The 21,385-nt window shown below is 37.5% G+C and overlaps 1 protein-coding gene across 1 annotated transcript in view; it reads right to left on the bottom strand.

Annotated features, from left to right (window-relative positions):
• Nucleotides 1-21,385, bottom strand: part of LOC116626773 (ATP-binding cassette sub-family A member 3-like) — a 177,460-nt gene that overhangs the window by 43,266 nt on the left and 112,809 nt on the right. Inside the window, exons 18-21 of the mRNA XM_032396276.1 lie at nt 20,774-21,074; nt 18,726-18,978; nt 18,301-18,505; nt 10,343-10,565 (exon numbers count right to left, since the gene is read on the bottom strand). Coding sequence (XP_032252167.1) covers nt 10,343-10,565; nt 18,301-18,505; nt 18,726-18,978; nt 20,774-21,074 — 982 coding nt within the window. The remainder of the gene's footprint in view (nt 1-10,342; nt 10,566-18,300; nt 18,506-18,725; nt 18,979-20,773; nt 21,075-21,385) is intronic.

Raw genomic sequence — 21,385 nt, 5'->3', positions numbered from 1 at the left:
AAAGTTTTAATTTTGATGATATCCAATTTATATACATCTTTTACTGTACTTACAGTGTTTTATCTAAGAATCCATTGCCTAATCCAAGGTCATAAAGATTTACCCCTGTTTTCCTCCAAGAGCTTTATGATTTCAGCTCATCACAACACGTGCCCTCCTTAATACCCATCACTGGGCTAGCCCAACCCCCCACCTCCCTCCCCTCTAAAATCCTCAGTTTGTTTCTCAGAGTCCATAGTCACTCATGGTTCATCTCCCCCTCCGATTCCCCCCCCTTCATGTTTCCCTTCCTTCTCCTAATGTCCTCCATGCTATTCCTTATGTTCCACAAATAAGTGAAACCATATGATAATTAACTTTCTCTGCTTGACTTATTTCACTTAGCATAATCTCCTCCAGTCCCATCCATGTTGATGCAAAAGTTCTGATGGCTAAGTAATATTCCACTGTATATATGGACCACATCTTCTTTATCCATTCGTCTATTGAAGGGCATCTTTGTTCTTTCCACAGTTTGGCTATTGCGGACATTGCTGCTATGAACATTGGGGTGCATATGGCCCTTCTTTTCACTACATCTGTGTCTTTGGGGTAAATACCCAGGAGTGCAATTGCTGGGTCATAGGGTAGCTCTAGTTTTAATTTTCTGAGGCACCTCCACACTGTTTTCCAAAGTGGCTGTACCAACTTGCATTCCCACCAACAGTGTAAGAGGGTTCCCCTTTCTCCACAACCTCTCCAACATTTGTTGTTTCTTTCCCTGTCCATTTTTGCTATTCTAACTGGTGTAAGGTGGTATTTCAATGTGGTTTTGATTTGAATTTCCCTGATGGCTAATGATGATGAACATTTTTTCATGTGTCTGTTAGCCATTTGTATGTCTTCTTCAGAGAAGTGTCTGTTCATGTCTTCTGCCCATTTTTTGACTGGATTATTTGTTTTTTGGGTGTTGAGTTTGAGAAGTTCTTTATAGATTTTGGATACCAGCCCTTTATCTGTAGTGTCATTTGCAAATATCTTCTCCCATTCTGTGGGTTGCCTCTTTGTTTTGTTGACTGTTTCTTTTGCTGTGCAGAAGCTTTTTATCTTGATGAAGTCCCAAAAGTTCATTTTTGCTTTAGTTTCACTAGCTTTTGGAGATGTATCTTGAAAGAAGTTGCTGTGGCCGATGTCAAAGAGGTTACTGCCTATGTTCTCCTCTAAGATTTTGATGGATTCCTGTCTCACATTGAGGTCCTTCATCCATTTTGAGTTTATCTTTGTGTATGGTGTTAGAGAATGGTTGAGTTTCATTCTTCTGCATGTGGCTGTCCAATTTTCCCAGCACCATTTATGAAGAGACTGTCTTTTTTCCTTTGCAGTATCCCATAGGTTTTGGACCGATGTGTTTTCATTCTCATTGGTTTCCATGAATTAAGTTCTTCTTTGGCTTCTTCGTTGACCATAACATTCTTGAGCAGAGTGGTCTTTAGCTTCCAAGTGTTTGAATTTCTGCCAAATTTTTTCTTGTGATTGAGTTCCAGTTTTAAAGCATTGTGGTCTGAGAATATGAGGGGAGTAATTTCAATCTTTTGGTATCAGTTGAGACCTGATTTGTGACCCAGTATGTGGTCTATTCTGGAGAAAGTTCCATGTGCACTCGAGAAGAATGAGTATTCTGTTGTTTTAGGGTGGAATATTCTTTATATACCTATGAGGTCCATATGGTACAGTGTGTCATTCAAAGCTCTTGTTTCTTTGCTGATTGTCTGCTTAGATGATCTGTCTATTGCTGAGAGTGGAGTATTGGGGTATCCTACAATTAACATATTGTTGTCAATATGACTCTTTATTTTGGTTAACAGTGGGCTTATGTAGATGGCTGCTCCTATGTTGGGGGCATAGATATTTACAATTGTTAGATCTTCTTGTTGGATAGATCCTTTAAGAATGATTTAGTGTCCTTCTGTGTCTCTAACTACAGTCTTTAGCTTAAAATCTAATTTGTCTGATATAAGAATTGCTACCCCAGCTTTCTTTTGAGGTCTGCTGGCATGGAAGATGGATCTCCATCCCTTCACTTTCAGTCTGGATGTATCTTAAGGTTCAAAATGAGTCTCTTGTAGACAGCATATGGATGGGTACTGTCTTTTTATCCAGTCTGCAACCCTGTGCCGTTTTATGGGAGCATTTAGGCCATTCACATTGAGAGTCATTATTGAAAGGTATGAATTTATTGTCATCATGTTACCTGTGAAGACCTTGTTTCTATATATTGTCTCTGTAAATTTCTGTTCTATATCACTCTTGGGGTCTTTCTCCTTTTATAGAACCCCCCTTAATATTTCTTGCAGGGCCGGCTTAGTGGTCACATATTCTTTCAGTTTCTGCTGGTCTTGGAAGCTCTGCATCTCTCCGTCCATTCTAAATGACAGCCTTGCCAGATAAAGTATTCTTGGTGGCATGTTATTCTCATTTAGTACCCTGAATATGTCTTGCCAGGCCTTTCTGGCTTGCCAGCTCTCTGGGGATAGGTCTGACGTTATTCTGATGTTCCTCCCTCTGTATGTAAGGAATCTCTTCCCCCTAACTGCTCTTAAGATGGTTTCCTTGGTTCTAAGATTTGCGAGTTTTACTATTACATGTCGGGGTGTTGGCCTGTTTTCCTTGATCTTGGGAGAGGTCCTCTCTGCCTCTAGGACACGAATGTTTGTTTCAGTCCCCAGATTAGGGAAGTTCTCATCTACAGTTTGCTCAAATATATCTTCTAGACCTCTCTCTCCCTCCACCCCCTCAGGGATCCCAATAATTCTGACACTGGAATGTTTCATGGTGTCATTTATTTCTCTGATTCTATTTTCATGATTTTGACTCGTTTTTCCCTGGCCTCCTCTTTTTCCTATTAATTGGTCTTCTAGATCACTAATTCTTTCTTCTGCCTCACTTACCCTAGCTGTTAGATTATCTAGATTAGATTGGATCTCATTGATAGCATTTTTAAGTTCTGCCAGTTCAGCTTTCATTTCTGCCCTTAGAGACTCTATGTTGCCATTAATCAATTTCTCCATTCTAGCTATTGTCTTCACAGTTGCTATCCTGAATTCCATCTCCGACGTCTTGGTTATATCTGTACCCATTTGTAAATCTGTGGCAGAAGTCACAGTCTCTGAGTGTTTTCTATTTTGGGGGTTCCTCCTCCTAGCCATTCTGTTGAGGAGTGGTTGAGGGAATGTACAGAGTCCAAATTATTGACCACAACCCAAGCAAGATGCACCTGTTTTATAGGGACCTTAGGGTTGCTGGCCTCTTGTTCTCCTGGCCTGTCTTCTGGGGGAGAGGCCTGCCATGCTGTTACTCAGGCAACCCTTTTTGGGCAGAGTTGCCCTGCCCCCTGTGGCGGGGGATGGGCTTGGTGAAAACTGGTTTTTGTGGGCTTTTGTTCTCTGGCGGCTTTCCCTGGTGGCTTTCCACGTCTCTTCTGAGAGTCAGAGCAGAAGAGATCATTTCCAACCCTCTGCCTCAGAGCAGAGAGATCACAGTCTGTTTTTCAGTGAGCTCTCCAGGTGACACTATTTCCATTTCTGTCTGTGCTGCTATAAACCGCAGTGTCCTGGGTTGTGTGCCCCTCAGCAGGGCTCCCAGTCCTCACCTCCAGGTCAGGGCACGGGGCATGTCTCTGCCCTTTGTGCTTCTAAAATTGCATGCCATCCCCGGTTCGCAGGCATGGCCCTGCCACTCCAGGTTTCAGTCCGTGGGGCTGCCCTAAAGTCCTTTCCCATCACTACTGGTCTGCGAGTCTGTGCCTGCTCCCCAGCACGGGAGGCTTTCACACACTGGCGGTGTAGGATCCCCTCTGCTCAGCTCCCTCCCCCTTCCGTTTATCTTCCGATACTGCCCTTGGAATCATGGCTCCCACTTCATACCTTGAAACCAATGGCTTGCGATATTCTGTTTGTAGAGATCCAGATATATCTTTTTACATCTCAGTCTGCTTTCATGGATGTTCATAGTGGTCTGGTAGATATCCAGCTCAATTCCAGGGACCAGTTGGAATAGGGTCCCTTACTCCTCCGCCATCTTTTCCTGAACCAGCTTCTAACTCTGAAATCAGCTCTCCTCCTTCCCCATGGTCTGCTGTTCTTGGGTCTTTTATTATTATTGTTGTTGAAGGCTATAGTAATCTATGTGTCTAATTACTTTACCAAACACTTTTGCAGAGACTTTATTCCTTCTCCTGAGTGGTCCCTGAAGTCTGTGTTCCTTAGCCTGTTCGATAGAAATTTCTTTGAATGTCTGGACCTGAAACAAAGCAAAACTCTGCCAATCTTTGAAGACTTTCTCTGTGCTGGAGCACTCTTCCAACAGGCAAACTTGCCCTGAGACTAGGGTTCACCCAAAGCAGCTTGCCCATGGTACATGTGTGGCTATCTAAAATTCACCCATATTTGTGGGTGCTTTCAAATGCCCTAATTTAAAATAAATCCTCTCTCTGGCCTTCTGTCCCTGGCCTTAGGCAGTCTTTTTTATGCCTAAACTAATTTTTTCCTTCAGGCATCTGAGATTTCTTTATCCACCTTACAACATTTTCTAGTAAAACCCATTGATTTTCATGCCTGGTGAGTTCTGAGTTAGGTAAACAGAGATGAGTGTCTGACATCATTTCTTCAGGCAATTCTCAAACTATGGAGATTAGAACAGATTTTTACACAGTTTGTGAAGAAGGACTGCTCTGCACCCTCTGGAATTAGGGAAGGTACCACACTGGGAGCAAGGATTGTGTCTTCAAGACTGCTGTCAAGAGATGGTCTGGCAAGTACATGTAAAAATGTCAATTTTTCCTACTGTCTTTAATTTTTTTTTTTTTTTTTTTTTGCTTGATTCAGGACTTATTTGGTTGTTGTAAACCTTTGACCATTTTCCAAAGTTCTGATGGTGTTGGTTCTGACAATTTCTAATTTTTTCTTTTTTAATGCTTTTGTGGAAGGATGGTTGCTTGGAGCTGCCTACCCAGCCATTTCACTGAGGTCACTCTCTACAGGCCTACCTAGTTTTATTGTGTTTCATTTTATTGCACTTTCCAGATAGTGCAGTTTTTATATATTAAAGGTTTGTGTCAACCCTGAGTCAAGCAAGTCTATCAGTGCCAATTTTTCTAGTAGCATTTGCTCACTTCATATCTGTGTCTCATTTTGGTAATTCTTGCAATATTCCAAACTTTTCTATTATTATTATAATTGTTATGGTGATCTGTGATCACTGATTATGACTTGCCAAAAGCTCAGATGATGGTTAACATTTTTTGTCAATCAAGTATTTTAAAATTAAAGTATATATGTTGTTTTTTTAGACATAACACTATCAAGCACTTAGTAGAATACAATGTAGTGTAAACATAAATTTCATATGTATGGGAAGCCAAAAAATTCATATGACTCCCTTTATTGCAATATTCTCTTAATTGTAGTAGTCTGGAACTGAACACGCATTATCTCCAAGGTATGCTTGTATATTGCTTTTCTTTTCTTTTCTTTTCTTTTCTTTTTTTTACTATTAAAGCCCCTCCATGTTTTAACATATTAACATTTTATTTTAATTAAAATTGTATATATTTAAGGTGTCCTACAAGATGATTTGATATACATATACATAGTGAAATAATTACTACAGTCAAGCTAATTAGCGTATCTTCTCACATAGTCCTTTTTTGTGTGATGAGAGCATCTAGAATCTACTCTTAGCAAATTTCCAGTATTCAATACAGAATTACTAACTATAGACATCAGGTTGCACAATAGACCTCCAGATTTATTCATTCTTTAAGGAGAGCTATACACATAATTTAAAGACACCAAAACTGCAAAATAATCTTCAGTTATTATAAATTCAATAATCTGTTGTTCAACTGCAACTCTGTACCCTTTGACCAACATTTTCCCATTTTCTCCAGCTCTCCCTCAGTGTAACCACTGTTCTACTCTCTGATTCTATGTATTTGACTTTTTAAAATTACACATGTAAGTGAGATCATGTATCTTATTTATTTAATTTCCACAAGTTTGTGAGACAGGTAGTATTACTCTTATAGATGAAGATATTCTAATCAGGAGACGAGGAGCCATGTCCAGGATTTAAACTGAGGAGTGGCTTAGCTAAGGTGTCTTCTGTCTGCAGGTCTAACCCTAATGTAAACAAGGATTTTGAAAAGCAACACTGAACCTAACAGAAAGATTTTAGCAAAATATTCCCAGTGCTACTCTATACCTATAAAATTGTTTCTGCAGAGTTGTAAAGAAAAATAAATAAATAAATACAGCCCCTAGGAAATCCTTCTGTAAGACCATCTAGATTCCCAGTTGGCTCATCTATTCCAATGTGACACTTATGACAAGCTCTGTTAAGTTCTATGGGGGAAATGTTCTGATTTTTCTCAAAGACCATCTCTTAATCTCCTTTCATGTTAAACAAATATATAATAAGGCTCTGAACATCAGGATATTGAATTTATAATGACTAATGATTATTTTGCAATTTTGGTGCCTTTAAATTATGTTCATAGCTCTCCTTAAAGAATATTATTTAGCAGCCCCTTGTCTATGAAAAAAAAAAAAAAACCACTATTAAGTAACAGCATTACTCTTCCAATAAAAATGAACATAGATTACCCCAAACCAACCATCTTAGAATTACTTCTTGGAGAACACTAAATTCCTACAAAAGGTCAGACTTAGTATCTATTTCATAATTGTTTTATGTGACATGCTGTGACATGTAGACATGCTGAGTTAACAGCTCTGACATTTCAATCAATATCATATCTTTTAAGGGACTTTGGAACGTAGGACTGCCTTGAATGAGACATGGACATTTCCTGTACTTCAGATCAGAGTGATGGTGTCCTGAAGGATAATTCCATTGTAAAAGACTGAAATATTGGGATTGACTTTTTACTATGATAGAAATAAATAAGAAATCAATCACAAAAAACTCTAGGAAGTCATCAAATATTTGGTAAACAATGCATGAGTCAAAGTAGAAGTTACAAGAGAAATTTCAAATAGTTCTAACTCAACCTGACAATGAAAATAAAATACATCAAAATTTGTAAGATGCAACTACAACAGTTCTTATTAGAAACTTAATAGCTTAAGGGGAGGTGTGTAGGGGATGGGCTAAATGGGTGATGGGTATTAAGGAGGGCACGTGTGATGACCACTGGGTGTTGTATGTAAGTGAAGAATCACTAAATTCTACTCCTGAAACCATTGTTACACTATATGTTAACTAACTAGAATTTAAATAAAAACTTGAAACAACAAAAAAGAAACTTTATAGCTTAAATGTTTATGTATTCCAAAGAAGGCTTAAAATCGGTTGTACGAAAACAATGAATCATGGATCACTGCATCAAAAACTGGTGATGTATTGTATGGTGACTAACATAACATAATAAAATAAAATTTTTAAAAAATCATAAAATATTTAATTAACAAATAAGTACATAAATTAAATCCAAAGTAAATAGAAAAAAATAAAAATATAAGAACAAAAACCCATACAATAGGACACAAAAAATAAACATTAATAAAACCAAAAGGTAGCTCTTTGAAAGGATGAAAATATTGGTTAAAAATCCTGACAAAGATTGATGAGAGGGAGAGGTTGGGAGAGAGTGAGTGAATACAGCAATACCAGCAATGGATAAGCAGATATGAATACTTATCTATAGACCTGAAAGGATCACAAGGGAATATTATGAACAACTCAATGCCAATAATTTTAGAAACAGAAGAAATGCAAACGTTCTTCAAAAACTTATAAAAATTTCACAAAAAGGTATGAGAAAACTTACTAGCTCTATATCATAGAGAAATTAAATTTATGGTTAACAACAAAACTTCACACGTACACACCACACACACACACACACACACACACACACACACACCCCTCCAAGCCCTAGGCATTTCACTGGTGAGTCCTACTTAATATTTTAAAAAGAAAAAATATCCATTTTACAAAAAATTCTGACTTTAGGCCTACAATTTCAAGTCACTGAATTTCTGCCAGCAATCCAAATCAGCAAGGAAACAAATTCTCCCCTAAGACCTCCAAGAGGTTTTGATTTGAATTTCCCTGATGGCTAGTGATGATGAACATTTTTTTCATATGTCTGTTAGCCATTTGTATGTTTTCTTTGGAGAAGTGTCTGTTCATGTCTTCTGCCCATTTTTTGACTGGATTATTTGTTCTTTGGGTGTTGAGTTTGAGAAGTTCTTTCTAGATCTTGGATACCAGCCCTTTATCTATAGTGTCATTTGCAAATATCTTCTCCCATTCCGTGGGTTGCCTCTTAGTTTTGTTGACTGTTTCTTTTCCTGTGCAGAAGCCTTTTATCTTGATGAAGTCCCAAAAGTTCATTTTTGTTTTTGTTTCCCTTGCTTTTGGAGACCTGTCTTGAAAGAAGTTGCTGTGGCCAATGTCAAAGAGTTTTCCTCTAGGATTTTTTTTAAATTTTATTTTATTATGTTATGTTAATCACCGTACATTACATCATTAGTTTTTGATGTAGTGTTCCATGATTCATTGTTTGCGTATAACACCCAGTGCTCCCTTCAATACGTGCCCTCTTTAATACCCATCACCAGGCTAGCCCATCCCCCATCCCCCTCCCCTCTAGAACTCTAGGATTTTGATGGATTCCTGTCTCACATTGAGGTCTTTCATCCATTTTGAGTTTATCTTTGTGTGTGGTGTAAGAGAATGGTCCAGTTTCATTGTTCTGTATAGATACCACCTTACACCCCTTAGAATGACAAAAATTAACAAGGCAGAAAACAAGGCAGAAAATGTTAGCGAGGATGTGGAGGAAGGGGAACCCTCTTACACTGTTGGTGGGAAGGCAAGCTGGTACAGTCACTTTGGAAAACAGTATGGAGGTTCCTCAAAAAATTAGAAATAGAGCTACCCAGCAATTGCACTACTAGGTATTTACCCTGAAGATACAGATGTAGTGAAAAGAAGGGGCACATGCACCCCAGTGCTCATAGCAGCAATGTCCACAATAGCCAAACTGTGGAAGGAGCTGAGATGCCCTTCAACAGATGAATGGATAAAGAAGACGTGGTTCATATATGCAATGGAATATTACTCAACCATCAGAAAGGATGAAAATCCACCATTTGCACTGACATGGATGGAACTGGAGGGGATTATGCCAAGTGAAATAAGCAGAGAAAGACAATTATCACATAGTTTCACTAATATGTGGAACATAAAGGATAGCACAGAAGACCGGAGGGAAAACTGAAGGGGGGGGGGTAATCAGAGAGGGAGACAAACCATGAGAAACTATGGACTCCGGGAAACAAACTGAGGGTTTCAGAGGGGAGGAGGATGGGGAGATGAGGTAGCAGGGTGATAGGTATTAAGGAGAGTACATGTTGTGATTGAGCACCAGGTGTTATACGCAACTAATGAATCATTGAACACTACATCAAAAACTAATGATGTACTATATGGTGGCTAACTGAACATAATAAAAAAATTTTTAAATAAAAATAAAAAGACCTCCTAGAGGGATGCAGCCTTGCAGCCAGCTTGATTTTAGCGCAATAAGCCCTGTGATAGACTTCTGATCTACAGAGTTGTAGGATGATACATTTGTATAATTTACTAAGTTTGCAGTGATTTGCTACCACAGCAATAGAAAACTAACACAGACTAATTAACAGCAATGGGACTAACTCAGTAAATGAGCACCGCAGTATAAATCCTTCTACATGTTTCTTAGTCTGTTATTCAGAGATCAATTCTTCTTCATGTGGCTTAATATTGCTCATTGAAGAGTTGTGCAAGGAGTATTAAAATAGGTTTCCAACTAACTCAGGGAATTCTTTTGTGGGAGGGCAAGGCCTAAGGTCAGTAAATGGGTTAGAAGCCTATTCCTCTCAGTCTCTGCAAGACCCAGTATGGCTAAATTACTTAAAGAATATCTAATTAATGTTTACAGAGTAATTTAATAAAGGAGTGGCAGCATCTGTGTTCTAGGAAACTTCTCTTTGCCATCATTGCCAGTCCAATCAATCTCTCCATAATCTCAAAGTCAAAGGAGGAAAATGAAAGAATAAATATTGTACAGAGCCTGGGCTAATGGCCTGAAGGACTGGGTTAGTGAAAATGTAAGTGTCTTAATTTGTCTTGCATTGTACATAATAGCTATAATATTTGTGACACTTAATAAAAGGTTATTAACTTAAAAGTAGTGTAAATTTTCCCAGAAATCCAGAACAAAATAACTTTGTATTGTTCTTATTTTCAAGACCATATTTCTTTATTTACAGGGGAAATGGTGTGATGTCCTTACCTGGTGTTGTGGTTATTATTATATCCATTACTACGCTGAAAACTCCTGCACAGTAGTTTAACATAACAAGCTTGATGTAGGCACTGGTATGACTAGAAAAAAGGAAACTTATCAGGTACGTGAAGGGAATGATAGACCAGCCAAACAGCATGAAGATGACCAATGTGTCCAGAAAGCGGTAATTCTTGGTCAGTGCATCCAATCCAGATAATAGGAACACCACCTGAGATAGAGAGTACACAAGTCAATTCAAAGTGGAGAAAACTATGCAATACCTAAGAATTCAGTCTTATAACTTAGAAAATCTTCCTTTGTTAGAACACATAAGTATTTATTTATTTTTAAAAAATATTTTAGTTATTTATTTGACAGAGAGAGAGAGAGAGATAGTGAGAGCAGGAACACAAGCAGGGGGAGTGGGAGAGGGAGAAGCAGGCTTCCCACCGAGCGGGGAGCCCGATGCGGGGCTCGATCCCAGGACCCTGGGATCATGACCTGAGCCGAAGGCAGACGCTTAACCACTGAGCCACCCAGGCGCCCCCACATAAGTATTTATTAATCAAATAATTTTGTCTGTGAGCATGGCTATGAGGTTCTTCCACTTCTCCCTTAAGTGAGCCCATCCCCTCTATTTGCCTACTTGTTTTCATCTACTTGAAAAAGTTTCATTTTGTTCTCCTTGAACAAGATCAAAGTATATTTTTTCTTCTCCTTCTTCCAACCCCAAATAAGCCAAATTCTCAATATTTCCAGAAATGAGATCACCTAGTAGAAAAACTTTTTTTTTTTTTTTAAGATTTACATTCTGGCAGCTGTAAACTATAATGCTAAGGACCTATCCTTCATGGCTCTCCATTTTTAGATTCTGCCTATTGACTCTACTCTGTTTTCCTACTCCTCCTTTCCCTACGTCAGCCACTCAGTTGAGAAGCACACAGGGAAACTCAAAGTTAGAGGGGATCTAAGTAAGGGAACTGAGAACCTATAGAGTTGTTACAGAAAATAAATTTCCAGAAATTGACATCTTATAAGTTGTTAAAACTGTGGTTTCTCCACAAATATTCCAGAACTATTTATTTTGAGCTATTAAATGATTATGTAGCAAGATCCTTGAGAAGTGGATGGTAGGGATAAGCTGAGAATAGCTACTAGTGATTGAAAGCAGGTTCTCAGTGGTAGTAGACAAAGCAACAAAAAAATAAACATAGCATAGATGAAAATATTTGGGTATTATGGGCATGGCTACTTTGCTTCTGTCATCACAGACTTTCAGTCTCAAGAGAAATGCAGTGCATGTAAATACTTAGATAGAATTTGGGGTGACCTAGGTATTTTTTTGTTGAAAGAGGTATAATGTTTAGGGATTTCATTAATTATAAAATGTACATTTTTGGGTAGGAAGACTCAACATTGTAAAAATGCAGATATTCCCCAAATTAGTCTATAAACAAAAATATCCATAAGATATTTAGTTGAATATTTTAAATTTTGAAATGTAACATTCAAAAATACACAAAATATAAATGAGCAGATCACTGAATTATTACAAAACAAACACTGCTGTGAAATTACCAAGGATATTAATGCCACTCAAGACACAATATCTCCCTCCTCTGTGAAGGTAAACACTACCCTGACCTTTACAATAATCACTTTCCTTCTTTTCTTTACAGTTTTAACAAAAACATCCCTAAATACTACTTGTATTTTTCAACTATACATGGAGTTATGTAGTATTTACTTCTTCCTACCTGGCTTCTTTTGCTAACATGGTATTTGTGAAATCCATCCCCACTGTTGCCTAGTGTGGTAGCTCATTTTCATTGCTCTTTAGTATTCCAGTGTATTATTGTATCATTTTTACTCATCTGTTATATTTGATAAATATTTCAGTTTGCCATGTTTATTGTTTATTATTATGAATAACGTTCTTAAGAACCTTCTTGTAGATGTCTCTTGCTGCACATATATATGCATCGGAGATTATATAAATATATATGTATTTTTTCACAAACCTTCAAAGTTTTAGAAGAAAATGCCAAATTGTTTACCAAAGTAACTGGACCAATTTATGTTCCCATCAATAGTAACTGCAGCTTCCACTGCATTAAATTCTTATCCATATTTGGTATTTTAGCTTTCTAGATTTTAGCTATTCTGATAGATATGTATAGTCTATGTATTTGTTTCCTATTGCTGCTGTACCAAATTCACAAATTAGTGTCTAAAACAACCCAAATTTATCTTATAGTTTTGGAATGGTTCTCACTAGACTAAGATTAAAAAAAAAAAAGTCTACAAGACTGTACTCCTTCTGGAGGCTCTAGGAGAAATTCAGTTTCTTGCCTTTTCAAGCTTTCCAGAGGCTGTCTGCATTACTCAGCTCATGGCAACTTCCTTTATCTTTAAAGTCAGAAGCTTAGTATTTTTGAGCCCTAATCTCCACTGTGATGGTATCTGGAAGTGTGGCCTTTGAGCTGTAATCAGGTTAAGATGAGGTCATGAGGGTGGGGCCCTGTGATGGGATAGTGTCCTTAGAAGAAAGATGAAAGCATGCTCTTGAGCTCCCGCTCTTGCTCGCTCTCTCTGCCATGTGTGGACATAGTGAGCAGAGAGTCATCTGCAAACCAGGAAGAGAGCCCTCATTGGAAAACCAAAGCAAATGCCCCTTGATCTTGGACTTCCTAGCCTTTGGAACTGTGAGAAAATAAATTTCTGCTATGTAATCCACCATATCTATTTTGTTATAGCAGTCAGAGTGGACTAAGACAACTGGTTTTTGTATTTCCTATTGGAGACTTTACATTATTTGAGTTACTGTCCAGCATTCTTTCATTTCAATCTGAAGGAATCCCTTAGCATTTCTTGTGGAGTAGGTTTAGTGCTAATTAACTTCCTCAGCTTATTTAAGACAGTCGTTTTAAAGTCTTTGTCTAGCAGCTCTGCTGTTTGTACTTCTTCAGGGATGGTTGCTGCCATTTAATTTTCTTCCTTTGAATAGACCATGTTTTCCTGTTTATTTGCAGGCCTTATGATGTTGTTATTGTAGGAACTTGGGTATTTAAAATATCAGCCACCTCTTCCAACCCTTGCAGACTGACTCTGTGTCAGGGCATTTCATCACTAATTAGTGGGGTTTGTTCTGAGACTAGGGATGACTCATATCCCATCAAGATTAAAGTCTTCTCATGTCTTTATGAGCATGTGCACTATCTTGGTCTAGGTATTGCTTTCTCGATTTCCCTACATATAGAGCTGCTTTGAAAGGTCTTAATTTCCCAGGGCCTTACACTAGGGTCTCGTTGAAGCCTTAGACAGTCTATGTCTCAACTTGTCATTTCTTCCTCCAGGCATCTTCAGGTCTGTGGTACCCCTGCAGGTTCACAAGCAGTGGCTCCTACTGCTTTTCCCTACCTAAAATCCAAGTTAGACAAGAAAGAGAGCAGTCTTCTTGCAGCCTCTAGACAGGTCAGAAGGTTGGAAGTAAGGAAGGTCTGTTCTACCTCTTCCACTTCAGGGGAGAGCTGGGAACTGGACTGCCATAGCCTCCAGACCAAGACTGTGCTACGCTAGGGACAGGCTCGGTCAAGAGCCCATAAATATGCTGTGAAATTTCCTATCATTTTGAATGTGACATTTTCTTGTTTGGGGCACAGACCTATGACTGTTTTCCAGAGTTCCTATAAACCAGTTGAGTTTCTGCTTGTTTTCTTTTTTCCTTCACAGGGGAGAAAGGACTTGGGACTTCCTACCATGCCATCTTATTGACCACATTTATCATTCTGTTTCTGCTAAGTATTTTCTCAATAGTTAATGCAATTGAACGCTTTTCCGTATGTTTATAGGCCACTTGGATATCTTATTTTATGATACACCAGTTCTAACCTCTTTCTCTTTTTTCTATTTTCTTTAACTGTCCTATTCTTACTGCTAGAGAATTATACATAGAATATGATCCAGATACGAAGTTACTCATAAGAACATTAAAAGAACTATGTTGAATATGTCTGAGAAAATAAAAAGGTGGAGAGCATAGGTTTACAGATGAAGATAATTTAAATTTTTGAAAATAATTAACTGCAAGTTTTATATCTGAGGACCACAAATCTGAAATTAAGAACTCATTAGATAGGTTTGACAGTTGAGTAGATACAGGCAGAAGATAGGATTGATAAATTGGAAAAGAAGTCAATAGAAAATATACCAAGAAATACACAGTGGGAAAAAAAAAGGAAAATAAAGAGAACAGTGTTTGAGATATCCATGACACAGTGAAAAGAAACAATACACATGCAGACAGAGAACAACAAGAGGCAAAAGTAAGAGGCAAAGTAAGAGAATTACCAAGAAATTTACAAAACTGGTAACAGATACCAACCTTCAGATTCAGGAAGCTTTGAATACACCAAGCAGGGTAAATGCAAAGAAACCTAAGCACAATACTGTAAGAATGCTAAAAACCTACCTCAAAGGAAGAATAGTAAGAGAAGGAATTGTAAGAAGTCTGACAGCTGACTCCTTGTTGAAAAATGATAAAAGCAAGCCATGACAATGGAACAGCATCACTAAAGAGTGGGGGAGGGGGGTAGGTGCGGGAACCAACAAAATATTCTTCAAAGGATAAGAAAAATGAAATTATTTCCAATCAAAATCTACAAGTTTTTTTTTTTTTTGCAGTTAAAACTTTCCTAAAAGAAATATCATAGGAAGTTCTTCAGGAAGAGAAAAATGATCCCAGATAAAACTGCAGAAACGAATATGAGTGAATAAGTACAAGTGAATATTTACTGTAACAAAAATAACAGTAGGTTTTGGATGATAAATAATGTAAAATTAAAATACCTTATCACAATAATGCAAGAAGTTGGAGGGCATCATTGGAATGACAAGGCTGTAAGGTCTTAGTGTTGCCAAGGAAGTGGTAAAAGCAAAACTTGCACTGACAGTAATTAATCAAATGTGCATGTTTGGGGCACCTGGGTGGCTCAGTTACTTAAGCATCTGCCTTCAGCTCAGGTCACGGTCCCAGGGTCCTAGGATTGAGCCCTAGGTCAGGCTCCCTGTTCAGCAGGGACTCTGCTTCTCCCTCTCCCTCTGCCCTTCTCCCCCGCTTGCTCTCTCTCTCTCAAGTAAATAAATAAAATCTTTAAAAAATTTTATATATATTTTACTTTTATTTTTATTTAAATTCAATTAGTCAAGGTATAGTACATCATTGGTTTTTGATATAATGTTCAATGATTCATCAGTTCAATATAATACTAGTGCTCATCACATCATGTGCCCTCCTTAAAAATTTTAAATAAAAAAACAAACAAAAAAACACAAATGTGCATGTTAATTTTTAGAGTGGTCACTGAAAGAATATTTAACACAAATTTAATAGAGAGCAGGAGGAGAAACAGGAAATAAAACAATTCAAATAAGAAAAGAATAAACCCAAACATATCAGTATTTCTTTGGATACTGCAATTATAAGGCCAGCTTGTTAGCCTGGAAAAAAACTAACACAACTATATACTGTTTACAAAATAAATTTTTTTTAAAATACGAAGGCCCAGAAAATCTAAATGCAAAAAGATGAAAAAACATTTACCAAGGAAAGAGCAATCAAAGTACCTATGCTATTTCTAGAAAGAGCATATTTTAAGGCTAGAAGCATCATTAGGGATAAAAGGGAGAAATAACATTGTGATAAAGGGGTCAATCCATCAGGAAAATACAATTATAAATACGTATGCACCCATGAATATATAAACTGTAGGTATAAAGCAAACTATATGAAGCAAAGTTTCAAACTATATCAAAATTTCACAGAAAAGAAAAACAAATAGGCAACATATCAGTAACAACAGAGATGAGTAGCTCTAAACAAAACTGAGTCTATGACCTACATAAACAAAGTCTCCAGTAACAACAGGAGACACATTCTTAACAAGTACACATAAAATATTTACCCAAATTGACCACATGCTGGTTCATAACATATGACTCAATGTATTTAAAATGACTGAAATCATTCACAGTATGTTCTCTGAGCAAAGGGCTATTAACCTATGAATACATTTTCAAAGTGCTTAGAAATCAAATAATACATTTCTAGTAAACATCATGGTTCAAAAATATTTTAGAAATTAGGAAATATTTATGAATTAGTGATAATGAATATCAAACCTGTGGGATGCAGCTTAAGTGATGAGATAATGTAAAGTTTTGGGTTTTTTTGGTTTGTGTGCATAATGTAGCTCTCCCAGTTAGTTCCTGTGATGACAGAAATGATTAGTGACCCTCACAAAGTTAGTGGTTTGCCCTTACTGTGCTAAGTGACTGTCTGGTAAGTTGTGAGAAGAGAACAGCACTGAGCACCTTGTCTACAATACTGCACAGGGCGGCAGAGAAGGAGTGTCATGTTGTTCTTTCCACCCTGGAGCTTTCTGTATTCATGAAGTGCTCTCCCCACCACTTCCAGCCTCTAATCTCTTTTATCTGTTCTAGTTTGTGTACGATCGTTGCTCTTCCTCAGAACCAAAAGTTACAACCTTCCAACCCTAGAGCACCATGGACAATGATCCTAAGTTTTCTAATGGCATGGGAGCCAGTGCAACTGGCCTCCAAGCCCTACATCTCATTTATTTTTATTTTTTTAATTCTTTTTTGTTTATTATGTTCAGTTAGCCATTGTATAGTACTTCATCAGTTTTTGATGTAGTGTTCAATGACTAATTCACAGAGCCAAAGAGGGAGCACACCAAATGAAATGAGTATTAAGGAGGGCAGGTGTTGTGATGAGCACTGGGTGTTATGTGCCCTACCTCTCATTTATAACAAATGGGTTTGCTTTAACTTTCACAGCAGTATCTCACTGGCCCTTCTGACAGAAGGATGGCTCTGGAGATGCCAGATGTCAGAAAGATAAGGAAGGTGACAAGTATAAACAGACCACAAACATTCTCCTGACTTTGCTTTCAGTAATAAGAGTTTCAATAATTCTTCATTATCTATTCAATATTCAAATGTTCAAATGCTCACACACATGCACAAAATTTGAATGGTCCGTGGCACAAAATCAACATCTTGACCACTCAACTCAAGAACTCTACTCTATTAATAATCCACACAAACCTCACACCTTTTAGCTTAATTTCACTGAGAAAATATAGTCCACCAGGAAATACAAATCAAAACCACAATGAGATACTACCTCACACGGGTCAGTGTAGCTATTGATGAGGATGTGAAGAACAGATAACCCTTGTGCACTGTTGGTAGGAATGCAAACTGGTGCAGCCACTGTGGAAAACAGTATGGAAGTTCCCCAAAACATTGAAAATAGAAATACATATGATCCAGTGATTCCACTATTATTCTTACTCTTGAGGCAATCAGATGACTAGAGGTAGGAGAAAAGTATTTATAAAAATATTTGTCTTTTGGGGCACCTGGATGGCTCAGTCGTTAAGCGTCTGCCTTTGGCTCAGGTCATGATCCCAGGGTCCTGGGATCGAGCCCCGCATCGGGCTCCCTGCTCGGCGGGAAGCCTGCTTCTCCCTCTCCCACTCCCCCTGCTTGTGTTCCCTCTCTTGCTATGTCTCTCTGTCAAATAAATAAATAAAATCTTAAAAATATATATTTGTCTTTGTTTAATATGGGACTGGTGTTTTAGTATAACAGGTCATAATCTTACATATTTGTAGAAGCCTTGGGGCCAATACATATTAGAGAGCAAGCATGTCCAGAAGGTAGATTAAGAGACACATTTCTGTTTCTTCAAACAAGTACATTTTGTTTTAAAAGAAGAATGTAAAGGAAAAGATTTTCACAATGTACTCCCTAACATAATGAGCCAAAGTATTTCTTTCTTTCTTGAGAAATTTAGATTTAGGTTAATATTAGCCAAGTAGAATTTTCTGGGATGTACCAGAAAATAAGCCCCATAAAAGACTTTGTCTAACACTCACCATTAGTAAGCAGCAGGCAGTGAAGAAGATGATGAAGTCCCACAGCAGAGCAGAGAGCCAGAAATTAATGGCAGAGACCCCACTCACAAACTGGATGTGCTTTGCCTTAGTGATTCTCTCAATCACTGTCAGAAGACAAAAGCCACTGACAAAAATACTCACACCAAAAAACAAATTCAAGGCTACCTGCATTCCTGGTATTTTTCTACAAAGGAATGAATAAAGAGGAAACATTGGTAAGATAACAAAGTAGAAAATATTAGTTTCTAAAAATAACTTTTTATTTATTATAAATTATATTTTTATTATTTATTTTATTATTTTATTCACTTTTAAATTTAACTTTTTATTAAGAATGTGTTCAGATAGGGAAGAAGGACTATATTTAAATACCAAGCTCAATCCCAATAAAAAAGCATACATACCTTCCCTCAAGTTTTTTAGACATAATATTTCGAGGCTGAGGTTTGTTGGAGACCGTAATTGAAGCATCAGGGCCAGAAAGTGCCATAAAAATAAGATTGTCTAATACTGACAGGGATAATGGTGGTGAGTGGTATGCTTTGTTGTTGAACCAAAGTACAACTAATTTTTTACTCCCAGCAGCATGAAAGGAAAGTGCAATAATGCATGAGTAAATGCATTCTTGACTTTCCTGCAAGTATTTCGTTAAGTCACCTGGAATGAGAAAACAATAAATGACCACAGGCTCAGCATGCAATACAGATCACTTGGTATGCATTTTGGAGAGGGAGAACCCAATAATTTCACTTGCCCGATATTTTTTCTATTTCCAGTGTCTCACAACAGCTCTGACACATTTCGACCATTCAACTCAAGAACTCTATTCTATTAATAATCCACACAAACCTCACACCTTTTAGCTTAATTTCACTGAGAAAATATGGTCCACCAGGAAATTCAAATTGAAACCACAATGAGATACTACCTCACATGGGTCAGGATATCTGTTGATGAGGATGTGGAGAACAGATAACCTTTGTGCACTGTTGGTGGGAATGCAAACTGGTGCAGCCACTGTGGAAAACAGTATGGAGGTTCCCCAAAACATTGAAAATAGAAATACCATATGATCCAGTGATTCCACTACTGGGTATGGACCCAAGGAAAACAAAAACACTAATTTGAAAAGATATATGCACCCCTATGTTTACTGCAGAATTATTTACAATTGCCAAATTATGGAAGCAACCCAAGTATCCGGTGATAGATGAACAGATAAAGAATGGATATATATACACACATATATACATATATATGTTAGATACACACACGCATATTACTCAGCATGAAAAAAGAATGCAATCTTGCCATTTGAAACAACATTACTATTGATAGATCTGTGAGGTACAGTCTTTTTATTTTTGTCTAAACAACATAATATAGTGGAAAAGGGACCACATTATGAATCAGGGAAATTAATTTCTCCCTCTTCTCTCCCTTCTTCTCTGCTAAACTATGTGATCTTTGACAATAAGCGTTCGTCTAGTACTCCTGTCATGGATGGAGGAAAAGGAATATGTGATTTAATGACAGCTTTTATGCCACCCAGCCTATAATGTATATGTTGTAAAATCAGAATATTGATAGAAGTAATAACCAACATTTCCCAGTGCATTTTCATCTCCCACAATGGAACCTAAAGGATAAAGGAGAAACAACCTGCCAAACTGCACAGGCTCTATGCTAACCTAAACCAATACTGTCAATGAGGCAGCAGCTGAAGGAAATGCAAAGGAAATACCTGGAAGGAAATGATCAGCCTTGAAAGACGACAGACTTGCTCCTTAGAGATGATTTAGTGTAGTGAGTGGGTTAATATTGCAGACTCCCACTAGGCAGTCCTAAAATCTAGTGCCTACTCTAATACATACTAGATGCACTATTTGGGGCAACTTAGTTAACATCTCCAAGCCTCAAGCAAGTATAATCGTTATAGAAATCGAGATAATTGAAATATTTAGAAAAGTTCTTGCCGAAAGTAGTGTTCCGTACATGTAATCAATTATTATTACTACCTACCAAATAAGTAAGTTCAGAGTAGCCTGCCCATAAAGTCTTCAACCTAACCTGTTTTAAAATATGGCTAATCTATAGAGACTTGTGTGAAGACGTTCGGGATTTAGTACCACATTGTGAGCCTGGTTTTATGTGAGATTTTGTGCTACATTTTACAAAATAAAATATTTAATACTTCAATTCATTCCCTAGAAGATGTAGCAAATAGCTGGCAGATGACCCACAGTCAAAGTGCCTCCATTAATAATTAACTTCTGTGGCCAGTCTCCGTGAAGGATGATTCTTGTCTCTGATTTGGCTGCCTTTATGAGATTGGTGACTATCAAGAAAGTAAAGAGCAACAGCTAAGTATTCCAGTCAGGACCTCTCTTTGGAAGTGATACAAGCAGGTTTTCATCTATTAGTAGTCTTTTTCTTTTTGAAAGAGCCTTACCTTTCACTTCCTGAAGTTTTTGTTTCTTAGCCTTTAGCATCATCTCAAGAATTTTTGTTAAATTCTGAGAAAAATCAGAACGGTCATCATCTGAGAAAGGCACTATGGTTTGACCATATTGTTCCAAATCCATTTCCCTGGCAGTTTCAACTCTATTTCTTGAAATTTCCATTCCTCTCATGAGAAAATAAACAATGCCCAGAAGTCCCAGGATCTGCATCAACATCAAATTCCAGTTGCGCCAAGAGAACATAGCCCTCTTTATGAACATGGCACAGAACTGCTGGCAGTTAAGAGACCACTGACAAGAGGAGAGAAAGACGGCATTACAAAATGGTTACAAACCTTAATGAAATTCATTGACATTAATTTTCTGAATCTTATGGTAGAAGATGTATGTACACATTCTATCAATATACCCTTGTGTGGAACACAGCCATGGTTAGCACACAGGTAACAAGCAAAACTTCCTTTCTGGGTAATAATGTTGACGCTTGGCTTCTAATCAAATTATACTGAAAAACTCAAAAGGATGATTTTTATTACTAACATATTCATAGCATCTCTGAGCAGAATAACATGACATCAGTCTTCGTCAACATTAAATCATGA

Source organism: Phoca vitulina, unplaced genomic scaffold (assembly GCF_004348235.1).
Source record: "Phoca vitulina isolate PV1807 unplaced genomic scaffold, GSC_HSeal_1.0 scaffold90, whole genome shotgun sequence".
Taxonomy (NCBI): domain Eukaryota; kingdom Metazoa; phylum Chordata; class Mammalia; order Carnivora; family Phocidae; genus Phoca; species Phoca vitulina.
This window is presented reverse-complemented; position numbering and strand designations above follow the sequence as displayed.